This window comes from Pinus tabuliformis, chromosome 2_2 (genome assembly GCF_031772625.1).
Source record: "Pinus tabuliformis cultivar Carrire ecotype Pingquan chromosome 2_2, CPIR1, whole genome shotgun sequence".
Taxonomy (NCBI): domain Eukaryota; kingdom Viridiplantae; phylum Streptophyta; class Pinopsida; order Pinales; family Pinaceae; genus Pinus; species Pinus tabuliformis.
In genome coordinates, this window is record NC_142300.1 from 982725726 (window position 1) to 982740477 (window position 14752).

The 14752-nt window shown below is 38.8% G+C and overlaps 1 protein-coding gene across 1 annotated transcript in view; it reads right to left on the bottom strand.

Annotated features, from left to right (window-relative positions):
• Positions 1–14752, bottom strand: part of LOC149196590 (mitochondrial import inner membrane translocase subunit TIM10-like) — a 111118-nt gene that overhangs the window by 60679 nt on the left and 35687 nt on the right. Inside the window, exon 4 of the mRNA XM_089405578.1 lies at positions 4797–4835. Within this exon, the coding sequence (XP_089261704.1) occupies positions 4797–4835 (39 nt within the window). The remainder of the gene's footprint in view (positions 1–4796; positions 4836–14752) is intronic.

A 14752-nucleotide genomic window follows, 5' to 3' on the forward strand; every position in this document is an offset into this window, starting at 1 on the left:
CACGCAATCATATAGCAGAAATCACCAGCACTAGTGGTCAGGTGTACAAAGGATTTTCTCAAATCAAAGAAGCAGCGGTAAACCATTTTCAGAATCTCCTAAGTGCGGAAAGAAATGGGAATGAGGAGGATGCAGAAGAGTTTCTCACAACCATTCCAAACCTTGTCAGCATGGAAGATAATGATTCTCTGTTGAGCCCAGTCACGGAAGAAGAGATAACTAATATAGTCTGGTCCATGGAACCAGATAAAGCTCCAGGACCTGACGGATTCTCAGTTCATTTTTATAGAATTTGCTGGGAGATAATCAAAACTGATCTCTTCAAAATGATAAGAGGAATCCTGAGGAAGGCAAAAGTGGGTGGAGGAATAAACTCCACCTTTCTCGCTTTAATCCCCAAGGAAACAAATCCAGGCTCCTTCGACAGATACAGGCCGATCTCACTCTGCAATTCATCCTACAAGATCGTGGCCAAACTGCTGGCTAACAGAATGAAGCCCCTTCTCCAAAAGCTTATCTCTCCGGCCCAAGGTGGATTTGTGAAAGGCAGACAAATCCTGGACAATGTCATTCAGATCCAAGAAGCCCTCCATTCCAGTCAAACACGGAAAGAACAAGGTATGATTATCAAATTGGATATGTGTAATGCTTTTGATCGAGTTAATCGTTCTTTCCTGTTCAGGGTTCTTGCAGCCTTTGGATTCAATCAGGATTTCATAAACCTAATCAAAGCTTGCATTGAAAACATCTGGATCGCCCCAATGGTGAATGGCAGACCAGCAGAGTTTTTTCTAGCCACCAGGGGATTGAGGCAGGGCTGCCCTCTTTCTCCCTTTCTTTACATTCTGATGGTTGATTCATTAAGCAGGAAGCTGACTCAGGAGAAACAAATCGGCTCCATACCTGGGATAAGAATTGTGCAAGGTATAGCCCCAGTGAATCACGCGCTCTTTGCCGATGATTCACTCCTACTCGGGGGTGCTTCCATGAGAATCGCTAACTCATTCAAAACCATTCTCCAAAAGTACTGCAGCATCTCCGGAGCGTTAGTCAGCGAGAGGAAAAGTGTTGTTTACGGATGGAATACAGATCAGCAAACAATTGAAAGGATTGCCAACGAATTGGGGTTCAAAGGCTATGCAGCGTGGGATAAAATACAGTATCTTGGTTTACCTCTGACGATGGGATCCAACCGCAATCACTTGTGGGAGGAGGTGATTTCTAAGTTCAAAAAAAGATTGCAGCGTGGGGTGGCGTTTGGCTCACCACAGGCGGCAAGCTCACTCTAATTCGTTCTGTGCTTTCAGCCTTGCCTACTTTCCAAGCCTCTCTGTTGATGGCTCCAAGACAAATCGCAGACCAAATCTCATGTCTAATGCGGAATTTTCTGTGGAACGGTGGGAAGGGAAATAGCAATCGCTTTCATCTTATTAACTGGGAAACAGTGAAGCGTCCCATAGCCGAAGGCGGACTCCAAATTCGTGACCCCCAGCAAGCAAATCTAGCTTTGGGTTGTAAACTTCTGTGGCAGTTAATAACCGAGCCAACGCACCCTATCAGCCAGCTCTTAAATCTCAAGTACCTCCAAAATCAGTCGATCACCTCCTTCAATCCAACGCTTTCTCCTAGAGGAACGCAGGTTTGGAGACTCTGCTGTAAAGGGATCGAATTCTTCAGAACTCATCTGTATAAAATTCCAGGGAACGGCAAAAATATATTGTTGTGGAGAGATCGAATCATGGGTCATCCTCCACTTTCAGCCATTAATGAAATTGCTGATTTAAGAGCTTGGTTAAGTTCAAAAGGAATCCGGAAAATCGAGGATATAGCAGAGTGGGATAACAAAGGCAATTGGCAGTGCTGGTCACTTAAAAGATCAGTTAAAAACTTTCGCAGATGCAATTACAGATTTTGCTCCAGTGCATAAGGATGAGGAAGATTCATGGGGATGGGGAAAAACAGGGGTGTACACAGCCAAACAAGGCTACCTACAGATGCAAGGTAAAAAGGATTCTCCGCACCCGGAAACAGTGTGGAAGCAGATCTGGGAAAACTTCAGCATTCCCAAGATCAACTTCTTCTGTTGGACTTTATTCCACAACAAAATCTTGACTGGAGATAACCTGTGCAGAAGAAACATTGTTGGCCCTCATCGATGTGCACTCTGCAAAAATGCATTGGAAACCTCAGTTCATATGTTCATCGAATGCGAGTATGCACAGAAGGCCTGGACCAGCTTCTTGACAGGGCTGAATGTTAGACCCCCAGCACATTGTACGATCACAGACATGTTCTCGTCTTGGAAAGCTCGATACCCCTATAACATCATTGATAAATCTCTTTGGCATAAGGTGTGGATTGCAGCTCCAAAATATGTCTGCTGGAAGTTGTGGCTTTCCCGGAACGAAACTGTCTTCAATCAAAAAGAAATCACTGCAGAAATTGTAGCGGAGCAGGCCAAGAAACTCCTAATAGAAACTCTGAAACAATCCAATGTCAAAGACAGCTCCCTTCGAAATGAAGAAAGGGCTTGGCTGGATGGCTTCTCCCCCACGCCGAGACCTTCAGCATTCACTCGCCCAATTCATAAGGAAAATTGGCAGATTAGAGACACCTTGGATAGTTTCCAGAAGTGGTGGAAATCACAAGGAAAATGCACTATCTTCTTTGACGGAGCCTCGAAAGGCAATCCAGGCAGGTCAGGAGCAGGGGGGGTTATCTACCTCCCGAATGGGAGAAAAGAGGACTTCAGCTGGGGACTTGGGCTTAAAACCAACAATCAGGCAGAAATTCTCAGTCTTTTAAAAGCTTGTCAACTGGCCAGAAAAGAAAACCCAAAGGAAATCATAGTCTTTGGAGACTCAGAATTGCTGATAAAATCTCTAATAAACAAGAAAGGGCTCAAGGATCCAGCACTAAACAAGCAGCTTACAAGAGTGAACAGACTCATGAAGGACTTTTCCTCAGTACAACTCTTCCATATCCTCAGAGAATTAAACACAGAAGCAAACAGACTGGCAAACGCAGGATGTAATCTCGAAAAGAGCATGATCAGCATAAATGCAGGAGTACCGAATATGGCAACTATTCCCTAAAAGGGCAAGGCGGTCTTGCAAAAGCAAAGAAATGTATTGTTTGTAGCAGCGAACTGTAATGCGTGATCTGGCTTCGGCCTCTCATAAATAAAAACACCCGTTTCAGTTAAAAAAAAAAAATATTCTGAACAGCAATATGCTTAACTGTGGAAACCTTCTCACTAAAATGATTAAACAAATCAGCAACATGAGAATCAACAGAGTGAATACAATGTTTCAGGAAGTCAGCTTCGAAGCCTTCCTCGTCGGCTGATTTGCTACTGCTCACAACTTAACTGTACATCTGATGTTTCCAAAGGAAAAAAAGATGATTAGAGGTGGGAGGCAAAGAAGATAGGGGCATACGCAGGAACAGCACAAAGAGAGGTCATATAAACGAACATTGACTGGAGGTCTGGATCTGGGTGGGAAAGCGCTGTACCTTGGGAAAAAGGTGTGACAAATGGGTTTTGGGGAATAGTGAAGAGCATCACAAAGCTTACAACTCCACGAGGGAAGAAAATCCTGCTTTTTAAGGCAGAGTAGGCAGCAGTAGGATTTCCAAAAGAGGGGGAAAGAGTGGGGACTATGTTTGAAAGCAAAACAGAGATGTTTATCATGGAGTGTACATTCCTTGTTGAACCAGCAGTTCATGGGGCAAAAGCCAAGTGTGGGGGCACATGTGGACTATCAACATCAAGTGGAATAGGGGTAAGAGTAGAGAGCATCTTCCAAACTAGAGAGACAAATCACTACAGCTCATCAATGCAAATCACAGAAAGAGTCAGTGAGAGATTGATAGAAAACGTTATTTCTGGTTCAAGACTTGATTGATATTTTAATTATGAAAAAGACAGTCCACAATGGTTAAAAAAGGCATTGAAGTGTTCCTTTTAAAGTATGTTTCAATAACTCCCTCTACCTTACTTCGGGAAGATATGTTTCTGTATTCAAGCTTCTGTGATCCATAGCGAATTAAACAAAGTCTTTCAGTAAGAATCACATTAGAGAATTTTTTGGCCGACGCCTTTCGAACCAACAAGTGTGGTTCATCATCAGGACCAGATGAAGAGGCAGACCATGGCAAAGGCTTAAATAGAGAGCAATGTTTCCTGAACTCATTGCAAAAAAAGGGATGTCAGGTGGATCTGTTAAAAATCTGTTTTCCTGAACTAATCTGAAAAGAAGAGACATCTAACTCGATGGGCATCAACAAAGGGTATTGTTTTCACTGGATTAAAATGAAGCTACCATCTATGCTGCATTTTTCAATCACTTTTAGTGTTGAGTACTTCCATTGAGGATTTTCAATCTCATCTGAATTTCTGACATCAGTATATGCCAAGCTGGTCGTTATCTTATTGTCCATAAAACCTTTCAAATAAATCATCCCTTTGTGAAAATAAAAATATCTAAACGAAATTCAAATATATTTATCTTAATTCTGTCATGTGCTATAAAAATACCTCTAATCCTGCTTAATCCTTATTACCTACATGACTTTCTGGCACAATCAGACAGAAAGATAATAGTGATTGAAGCAAATACAAGAATCCAAATTAGGCATATCAAAGAAATGGAAGCAGAGGCCATCAACCATAGTGCTCTGCTCAATTAGAAATATCCCAATTTTGCAATCCTGTGTAAGACAAGTCACTCTTTTAACATACCCTATCAATATAATAAATAAATTCAATCTGACAATCTCACAGAATTACATACCTTCTTTCAATGCATTTATCAAAGCAAGTCTTGGTAAGCCTGCGTAAAACAACAAAAGCAGTTATATGATTCAATGTCTAACACAAAATATATCAACTTAATAATTACCATCATAGTTGCTTGAGAACCATAAAAAATTCTGAGCACCCTCAAGAGAGAATCAAAAAATGTAAAAAATATGCTTAGGAATTTCCTCTTCATGTGGGTTTGGTGTTGTAAACTTGTAAATGCAGAAAAAAATGAACTGTAGATAATATAGGACAGTAATATTGGCATCATCTTAAGACCATTTTGACATTAAATATATATACATTGATAAAATCCTTAAAATATTTAAAATGATGAGAGATTAAAGGTGGTGAAAAAGCAGGCCAACTGTCAACATATAGCAGATTTGTATGTGTGTATATTAAAAAAAAAACAGATCTCTGACTTGCCATAAAATTGTCACAGATTTTCATTAGGTCGTTGCAGGAAATGGAAAAGTTTAAGCGGAAGAAAACACCTAGAAATAAAATATTATCAGAATTTAAGAGCTGTAAGTTCACAATAAATAGGGAAAGAAGTTATCTATCTGTCATGAAAAGCTAAAAACCAATTTTTGAGAACAGTTCTGATTTAGGATTCAACTACAGGGGCCAATATCAACAGGTATATTTCAGAAGTTATAATATTATAGATTCAAGGAGAAACAGGGTTTCCTGATTAATGTGTAGGATCTATTTTTTTATAATTGACTGTTTAAGCTTTTCAATGAAGACATCCAACCTGGAACTCACACTGTCAACCAGGCTTGAAATGCTCATAAGCACATGAGAATAATAACAGCATTATAGTTGATAATTGCCTTCCGTTTAGATGGTGGTGAATATCAAAATTTTGAACAGCACACTAGGCAGAGGCTGCAGGTAATAACCTAGGGAACTGTTCTAACTTTCTCTTACACAAGAGGATCTAGTGAAAAAGGGTACAAAACTTTGGAAATTAGCTAATTTTTCAATCATTTGTTATATTCACATTAGTATTAATTTTAAATATATTTGATTTTGTAAAATATAATTACATATTTTTATAAAGTTTTTTTATATATTTAAATTATTAAAACAGCAACAAAAATTTCGGACCCCCTCATTCAAAAGTTGTTTGATAAGAGAGGGGGGTCCCGAAATTGGCAGTTTGACAAAACCACCTTTGATTACGTGGCATCATCTGGAGGATTTCGGTAACCCCAAGCGAAAAACCATTTACCATTATGGACCCCACCCCCTTCCCTCCAAAATCCACTTATGGTTTCAGTGACTGCATTGACATATGATCTGTTTGCATCAAGTACAGCTCCATTTGGAGGATTCTTTGCCAGTGGTTTCAAAGGGGGCATTCAAAATTAAGGATTTTGGGGGCAGCATTCCTGGTCATGGTGGCATTACTAATCGACGGATGCAGAAGGAGATCAAATATGCAGACAAACTATTCGAAAAAACTAAATGGTTTTAGGACAACACTCCTATTTCCCCTTCTGTTGATGGCTTCAATCCCCTGCATCTGTTGTTATTTCATTCAAAATCACTTTCCTAAATTAAGGCTTGGGTTTAGATTGCCTTCCATGAGGCTGGACATAGGTTCAAAGTATTCCAGAGTTGAAGTTCCTTGGTTGTCTCAGGGGTGAGGTCATTAAATGTACTTATCATGATTGATCGCAGTCATTGCAGTCGAGCCAGATGTTTTCACTGCCTGGGAAGCCTCTGAAGGCATAAAGTATCAAGATCTGAACCAACTATCTGCTGTTCCACGAGCAAGAGCTGCTGTTTTAGCAGACATAGATGCTATTGATGCTGCGATTACAAACAGCAACGGGATCCAAAGCACAAACATAGCAGAAAAAGCCTTAGCAAGAGGGGCTGTGTGAATTTTCATTGTACTGAATGCATCAGGCATTGAATTCAGCCAGTTATGATATTGCTGAGAAACGTGATCGCAGAGGCATTGATTCCTAACGTTTTTTTTATTCTTATTCTCTTTGCTCTGATCCTTCTCATTTCAGAAGCTACTAGTGGCCATCACTCATTGGAGATCGAAACATTTGATGAAGTAATGAAACTGTTAATGCATCGGGCTAATGCTCCGGGAGAGCTCAGCTTGCTGTGGCCAAGGGAGGCCACCTCAAATACTTCAGAGCTTTTGGAAATGCCAATCGCAACAACGGTGAAGCAGTCACTACAAAAAGTATTATGAGATATAATAGTTTCTCCAAAGTCATCACTGGGACTGCCATTCTCAAACTTGTTCAGGAAGGGAGGCTGAGTCTTGAAGATCAACCATTTCGTTTGCTGGAGAACTTGGAACCTCCACGCAGTGCCTTTGTGGACAAAAGGTTATTCAATATAACCATACAGAACTTACTGCAACACACGGGAGGCTGGAACTCTATACAATCCAAAATCAAGGTACTCACAATCCCTGCAGCTCTCTATGCATCACAATCACTAGGTTGCCCTTCTCCTCCAACAGCCAATGAGGCCATTCGCTACATGAAAAGTGTACCGCCGGATTTCAATCCGGGGTCAGCAATACACTACAGCAATGTTGGGTACATGGTTCTTGGAAGAGTGATAGAGAAAGTTACAGGAATGAATTATGATCAGTATGTGCATCAACGTATATTGAATCCAGTGGGCTTGACAGAGATCAAGTTCGGGCAATCCAAACTGGAACATTTTGCGGCCAACGAAGTTCGTTACTATGGTGTCAATGGAGAGGATACTCTTGCCCTCTCTATATTCTCTGGGGAGGGATTTGTAAATAGCAGCTATGGGTTTGCACCTTTGCGGGTGTCTTCCCAGAACACAAATATGAGATTGTCAGAAAGCTTCAAAAGAAAAAACATATTTGTGGGATAAGAGGTCACTGCTGCTATTTACTTGCAAGTGAGCATAGTTAGCCAAGCCCTATATTTCTCACACGTTCTCAAAGCTGGTCATTTATGGAAAGACTTCTGCAATACCTTGAAAATCAAGATGGAGGTAAACGGCTTCAAATTAATGTTGTAGCTGCAATAACTGTTTTGGCACAGTGTGGTGAAAGGTCGCAGGTTATAAAAGCAACAGAAGCCATTGTAAACCTTCTTTCTTTACTAAAGTACAACAGGTGCTTTCATGACCATGACATTGCTCTTGATTGGAAAACACTCATGGAGTCTAATGCCAATCTAGATGCAGTTGTGGCTCTTACAAAACAGCTTCAGGAAGAATCCGGCATTCATACTTTGTTGAAAACAGCACACTTGTTCATGTATCGTGGATTACATGCATAGAACTGCTATAAGTCCAGATGCACGTGTTTATGCTTATGCTGCAGCTCAAGTAAAGAAAACCATGGAGGTCACACGTCAATTAGGAGGAGACAGTTTTGTCTTTTGGTGTGGAAGAGAGGGTTATCAAACTTTTTTTGAATACTGATCTGAAGAAGGAACTTTGACCATATGGCCAAATTTCTTTAAGTAGCACTGAAGTCTTTGAATTCAGTCTAATGTTTTATAATTGAATTTTTATCTTTAGAGCGTTTTAGTGCATGTCTGGTTGATTTGGTTCTTGCTCACTGTGTTTCTCAGAGAAACATTTATAGAACCAAACATTAAAGGATGATTACTCATAATTTGAAAAGAGGAAGTCATGATTAAACCCTCTATGAAGCTACAATTTCAAAACACAATTTTACAGCGCCAATATACAGAAATGAAGCAGACTGCTATAAAAGTGTTGATGGTCAAATTTTGCAGTTTTGTTGAAGCCTAACAACTCCATTTGCATGTCCAAAATGTTTATGAAAGCTTGGAATTGCCTCTCTAACAACATTATTATGAAGTTGGGATTAATGAAGATGGAGGATAGTCATGACAATGCTTGTGTGGCAGAGTATTATTTCCAGCTCTCTTTTCCAATCTTGATGATTTACCTTCTTATTGCCATTCCATTCCTTCATAGACTGCTGTCATAGGATTTTACATAGACATCAGGACTCCTGTAGCACAAATATGCAGCAAATACAGTGAGGTGCTGCAAAAGTTCTGAGTTAGCAGTTTGGCAACACTTATATTGTAAAACAGGGCAAACCAGCAACTCTCATGCACAGTTGAACTGGGGTACAGTGACTTCAACTAGGGGATTTACAAGTATGCCAGATATAAATTGGCAGGGTGATCAAGGTATTCCATGGAGAAGAGATGGATTTTCTGTTTATCCTTGGGTTGTATCAGAACCAGAATCTCGCAGATGGACTTCTGTTGCTTCTGGCAGTTCTCACAATAGCAATTACTATGGAGCAAATGGACTAGGAAATGGTGCGATCAGGGGTACTTTTGTTTTCCAAGAATATTCTACTTTTCAAAATGATGAAGCAGTTACAAAGTATGAGGATTTCACTAAGGCTTTTACTTACCACAAACAGAGATATCAAAGAGAAAAAGTGTTGTGTGCCAGCTGGTGTTTAGGTGGCAGAATTGACCTTGAGAAAAGGGAAGTTGACAGATTTCTAGTGAACCAATTCCAGATTTTAATAAACAGTTTAAAGTTTCCAGCAGATAAATTGGAGATATTATTTTATTTTTAGTTATTATTCAGGATTTTATTACAGAATTATTGTAACAGTTTAGGAGAGATTTAGTTTATATATTGTTTCATTTGTAATGTAAAAGGGTTGGCGATGCCAACCCTGTCATCTTTGTAAAACTTTTATTACAAAATTCCTAATTAAAGCCTTCTGGCTCCAGTTCATGACAGAATTTGTGTTTCCTGTATGTTTTTCTAGTGTTTTCATAACTTATTTCTGCACACATTCAAAGTAACATAGGAGATTCTGGGTAAGAATAGATTGAGTTTCAATCTCTCTGAAATCCCCTACAAAGTTATAATTATTTAAAGAGATTAGTTTATTGGACAGTCTGTCCGAGATAGCTCCTCTACATCTTTTAATTATTGCCTTCTGTCATCTCTTGAATATGTTATGTTTGGCTGTAGAAATCTTCTACATGCATTCACTGTCTGGTTGATTAAGTATTCAGTATGACTGCTTAATTATCATGAATTCTTTCATATTCTTCTGTCAAATTCTGTAAAAGTCAAGTTATTCTGTCAAACTAGATGCTGACACTTTGACCAAGAACTCTGCAAGAGGGATTTATTCATAAACAGAGATTGGGCAATCATCAACAACCACCCAAAATTAAATCATAAATCTGGCAATTGTGCTTCATAGGTTGTTGTCCAATGACAGTGAACAGCGTTAAACAAGGCCTCGTAACTATTGAGGGAGCCCCCTCTGGTTCAAGGGCCAACTTGAACCTAAAGACTAGTCGAGTTGGTTTCTTGACGTAATGTTGCAGCCAAGAACTGCCTACGAGAAACAAGTACAACAGGAACTATATTTTAAAATTTACATATATAAGATATGCAACAAAAATAAGGTCAAAAATCCCCTTTGAAAAATATGTTGGGTAAGACTATGAGGATCACGCTAATCCTTATTACCATTATACTCTCACATTGCTCTACTAAACAAATGCCACAACAATGGATTGCAGAGGATGTTCTTGTATCCCTCACATTGTTCACTTGTTTGTAATTCACAACCCACATTCTATTATGTCGAAGCTTGTGGTAGCTTCGGAAGGTATTCTACATAGGTTTGGTGTCTTAGCATGTGGGAGATGATTTATTGCCTCTCTAGGTGCTTGCTTGGTGGAGTAAATGATTTATGTCTTCTTTCCTAGTCTAAGTTAAGAAAAGCACAATAATTAAAGTCAATTAATTATTGCGGACTATTAGATCATTTTCTTAGGATAAATAATTTAATTATTTAAGTGACTTAAAAATAATCTCAACCATTGATATCCAAGATCTTCTAGAAGGGACATTAGGGTTAGGGATTTGGGCTTAATGGAGATTATAAAAGAAGCCTAGCAAAGAGGTGAAGACACACAAGAACTCAAGAGAGTGAATCACAACAAGAAAGCGATTTTCTCTAGTGTGAGTGGCTCAGTAAATGGAAGCACAGAGAAGTACAGGAGAATTTGAAGGCGAATCTAGGAAGTCGAGTTGTGGAGAATGCAGGGTTGCGTTGTTGAAGAGAGGGGAGTTGAGTTTATTGGAGTAGCCGATTTGCTGGAGGTCAAGTTCGCTAAGGCGCAGTGGCAACTCGTGGGAGGATGAAGGGTTTGCTTGCCAGCAGATTGATTGGGTTGAATTTCTCTAGGTTGATTTCCTTCAGAGATCAATTTCCAGGTGGCTGAATTCAAACTATGGGCGCCAAATTATAGGTTCCCATTGTATTTTTCCTTGTGTATCTCTACGAGTCGAAAACCTAGATTTTCTTGATTAATAGATGACGGAGATTATAAAAGAAACCTAGCAAATAGGGGAAGACACACAAGAACTCAAGAGAGTGAGTCACAACAAGACAGTGATTTTCTCTAGTATGAGTGGCTCGGTAAACGCAAGCAGAGAGAAGTACGAGAGAATTTGAAGGCGAATCTAGGAAGTCAAGTTGTGGAGAATGCAACCCTGAGTTGCTAAAGAGAGGGAAGTCGAGTTTATTGGAGTGGCCGATTTGTTGGAGGTCGAGTTCCCTAAGGCGCAATAGCAGCTCGTGCGAGGACGAAGGGTTGGCTTGCCAGCAAATTGATTGGGTCCAATTTCTCTCGGTTGATTTCCTTCGTAAGTCGATTTCCAAGTGGCTGAATTCATCCTGTGGGCACCAAGTTATAGGTTCCAGTTGTATTTTTCCTTATATCTCTATGGGTTGAAAACCCAAATTTTCTTGATTAATAGATGACGAAAAATTGTTGTGGATGAATTATTTTTGCAATGTTTGATTGATCTCTCTAATTTAAATTACGTTGCATATGTATATATATAGAAGTTAAAAATGCCAGTGATTTTAATTTTTCAGTAATTCAATATTTATTTCGCTAAATAAATAAATTTTTGGGAATCAAATTAATTGTTGTGAGAAAATAAATCTAGGCTAATATTTGGACATTTAACTTGGTATCAAAGCTTTCTAGATAACTTTGAGAGAGATATCTGAGATCAAGAGGGTTTGTAGCAGTGAGTTTCTCCTTTTTACCAAAACAAAATTATTTTTAAATTTTGCGGATGGGTTTTGTTACCATAGTCGATTTGTGAAGATGGCATCACTAAGCAGTTTGCAATATGAAGACAAGTTGAATGGGGTTGCTAATTTCAGTCCCTGGAAGGAGCGAATTACCATGATTCTAAAAATGAATGGTTTGTGAGATCTTGTGAACACAAACATTCAAGTTCCTTTAGATCCAAACCTTGCAGCAGAGCATAATCTAAAAGATATGAAGGCAAGGTGTATAATTTTGGATGGTGTGAGGGATCATTCAATTCCTCACCTATTAGGGAAGTGTATAGGACGTCAAGTGTGAGTAGCTCTAACTGATCTTTATCACAGCACAAATGGAAATAGGGAAATGGTGTTGCGGGAGAAATTAAAAAGCATCAAAATGAGCAGATTTGAGACAAGACATCTTATCTCACGAGGATCCAACAAGCTCATGATGAGAGCTTGCAACTGTTCGGGAAACTGTGATTGACTCGGAGCTAGTGAAAGTTGCTTTGAAGTGTTGCAATAAGCACTAGACCACCTTTGTAGATGGGATCCTTGCTAGGAACCATCTTCCTGATTGTAATTGGTTGTGGGATGACTACATCCAAAAGGAGAACTGAGAGAACTCCTTGACCAAAGGGATTCCATCATGTTCGAACATTCAGATCATCCTAAATTCATCATCATCAGTCGTCAGTTTGTCAAAGTTGTAAACTCATTCTGCAAAATGTTAATATAAATGATGCTAGTAAAATCATGTATGTCTGTAACAACCTAGGTAATTCTATTATCTTGGCAACGAATTTCATCCTAGGAGGTTTTTTGTTTCATTGATTCATTTATGTTTCTAACATGAATGATCGACTGAATTTTTCTCTCTAGCCTCACATCAAAGCTAGGGTGGAATTTATCATCAAGATCTTAAGTGAGTCCTAGTGTTTTAGTCGAGTCTTTTGTAAAAGTGATTTGAGAATAATTTAAGCTAATTGACTAAATTATTTTATTACAATTCACTTGGTCTACATTGAGTCGCAGAATTGGGTAATAAATTGAGGGTCTATAATGAACAGGTGTTCCCCCTTTAAAGGTTGAAATTGTAATATTTTGATGTAAAAAATATTTTGGTGCATGGTCTCTCATATTTAGACACCATAGCTAAAGTATTAGAGGGTGGAAAATTTATTAATTCCCTCAAGTGTCAATTAATTAAATTTTCTGGCAAAAATAAATTAAAATCCTAAGCCATGAATTTAATTAAGCAGAGTCAATTATTTAGTTTGGTGTCTTAGCATGTGGGAGATGATTTATTGCCTCTCTAGGTGCTTGCTTGGTGGAGTAAGTGATTTATGTCTTCATTCCTAAGTCTAACTTAGGAAAAGCACAATAATTAAAGTCAATTAATTATTGCAGACTATTAGGTCATTTTCTTGGAATAAATAATTTAATTATTTAAGTGACTTAGAAATAATCCCATTGATATCCAAGATCCTCTAGAAGGGACATTAGGGTTAGGGATTTGGGTTTAATGCAAATTATAAAAGAACCCAGCAAAGAGGTGAAGTCACACAAGAACTCAAGAGAGTGAATCACAACAAGAGAGAGCGATTTTCTCTAGTGTGAGTAGCTCAGTAAATGGAAGCACAGAGAAGTACAAGAGAATCTAAAGGCGAATCTAGGAAGTCAAGTTGTGGAGAATGCAGGGTTGCTTTGTTGAAGAGAGGGGAGTTGAATTTACTGGAGTAGCCGATTTTCTGGAGGTCAAGTTCGGTAAAGCGCAAGTAGCAGCTCGTGGGAGGACGAAGGGTTTACTTGTCAGCGGATTGATTGGGTTGAATTTCTCTAGGTTGATTTCCTTCAGAGATCAATTTCCAGGTGGCTGAATTCAACCTGTGGGCACCAAATTATATGTTCCCGTCATATTTTTCCTTGTGTATCTCTATAAGTCGAAAACCTGGATTTTCTTGATTAATAGATGACAAAGATTATAAAAGAAACCTAACAAAGAGGTGAAGACACACAAGAACTCAAGAGAGTGAGTCACAACAAGAGAGAGTGATTTTCTCTAGTATGAGTGGCTCAGTCAACACAAGCAGAGAGAAGTACGAGAGAATTTGAAGGCGAATCTAGGAAGTCAAGTTGTGGAGAATGTAGGCCTAAGTTACTAAAGAGAGGAAAGTCGAGTTTATTGGAGTAGCCGATTTGTTGGAGGTTGAGTTCCCTAAGGCGCAATAGCAATGCGTGGGAGGACGAAGGGTTGGCTTGCCAACAAATTGATTGGGTCCAATTTCTCTAGGTTGATTTCCTTCATAAGTTGATTTCCAAGTGGCTGAATTCATCCTGTGGGCACCAAGTTATAGGTTCCAGTTGTATTTTTCCTTATATCTCTATGGGTCAAAAACCCAAATTTTCTTTATTAATAGATGACAAAGAATTGTTGTGGGTGAGTTATTTTTGCAATGTCTAATTGATCTCTCTGATTTAAATTATGTTGCATATGTATATATATAAGTTAAAAATGCCAGTGATTTTAATTTCTCAGTAATTCAATGTTTATTTTGCTAAACAAATAAATTTTTGGGAATCAAATTAATTGTCGTGAGAAAATAAATCAGGCTAGTATTTGGAAATTTAACTTGGTATCAAAGCTTTCTAGATAACTTTAAGAGAGATATCTGAGATCGAGAGGGTTTGTAGCAGTGAGTTTCTCCATTTTACCAAAACAAAATTATTTTTAAATTTTGCAGATGGGTTTTGTGACCATAGTCGATTTGTGAAGATGGCATCACTAAGCAGTTTGCAATATGAAGACAAGTTGGATGGGGCTACTAATT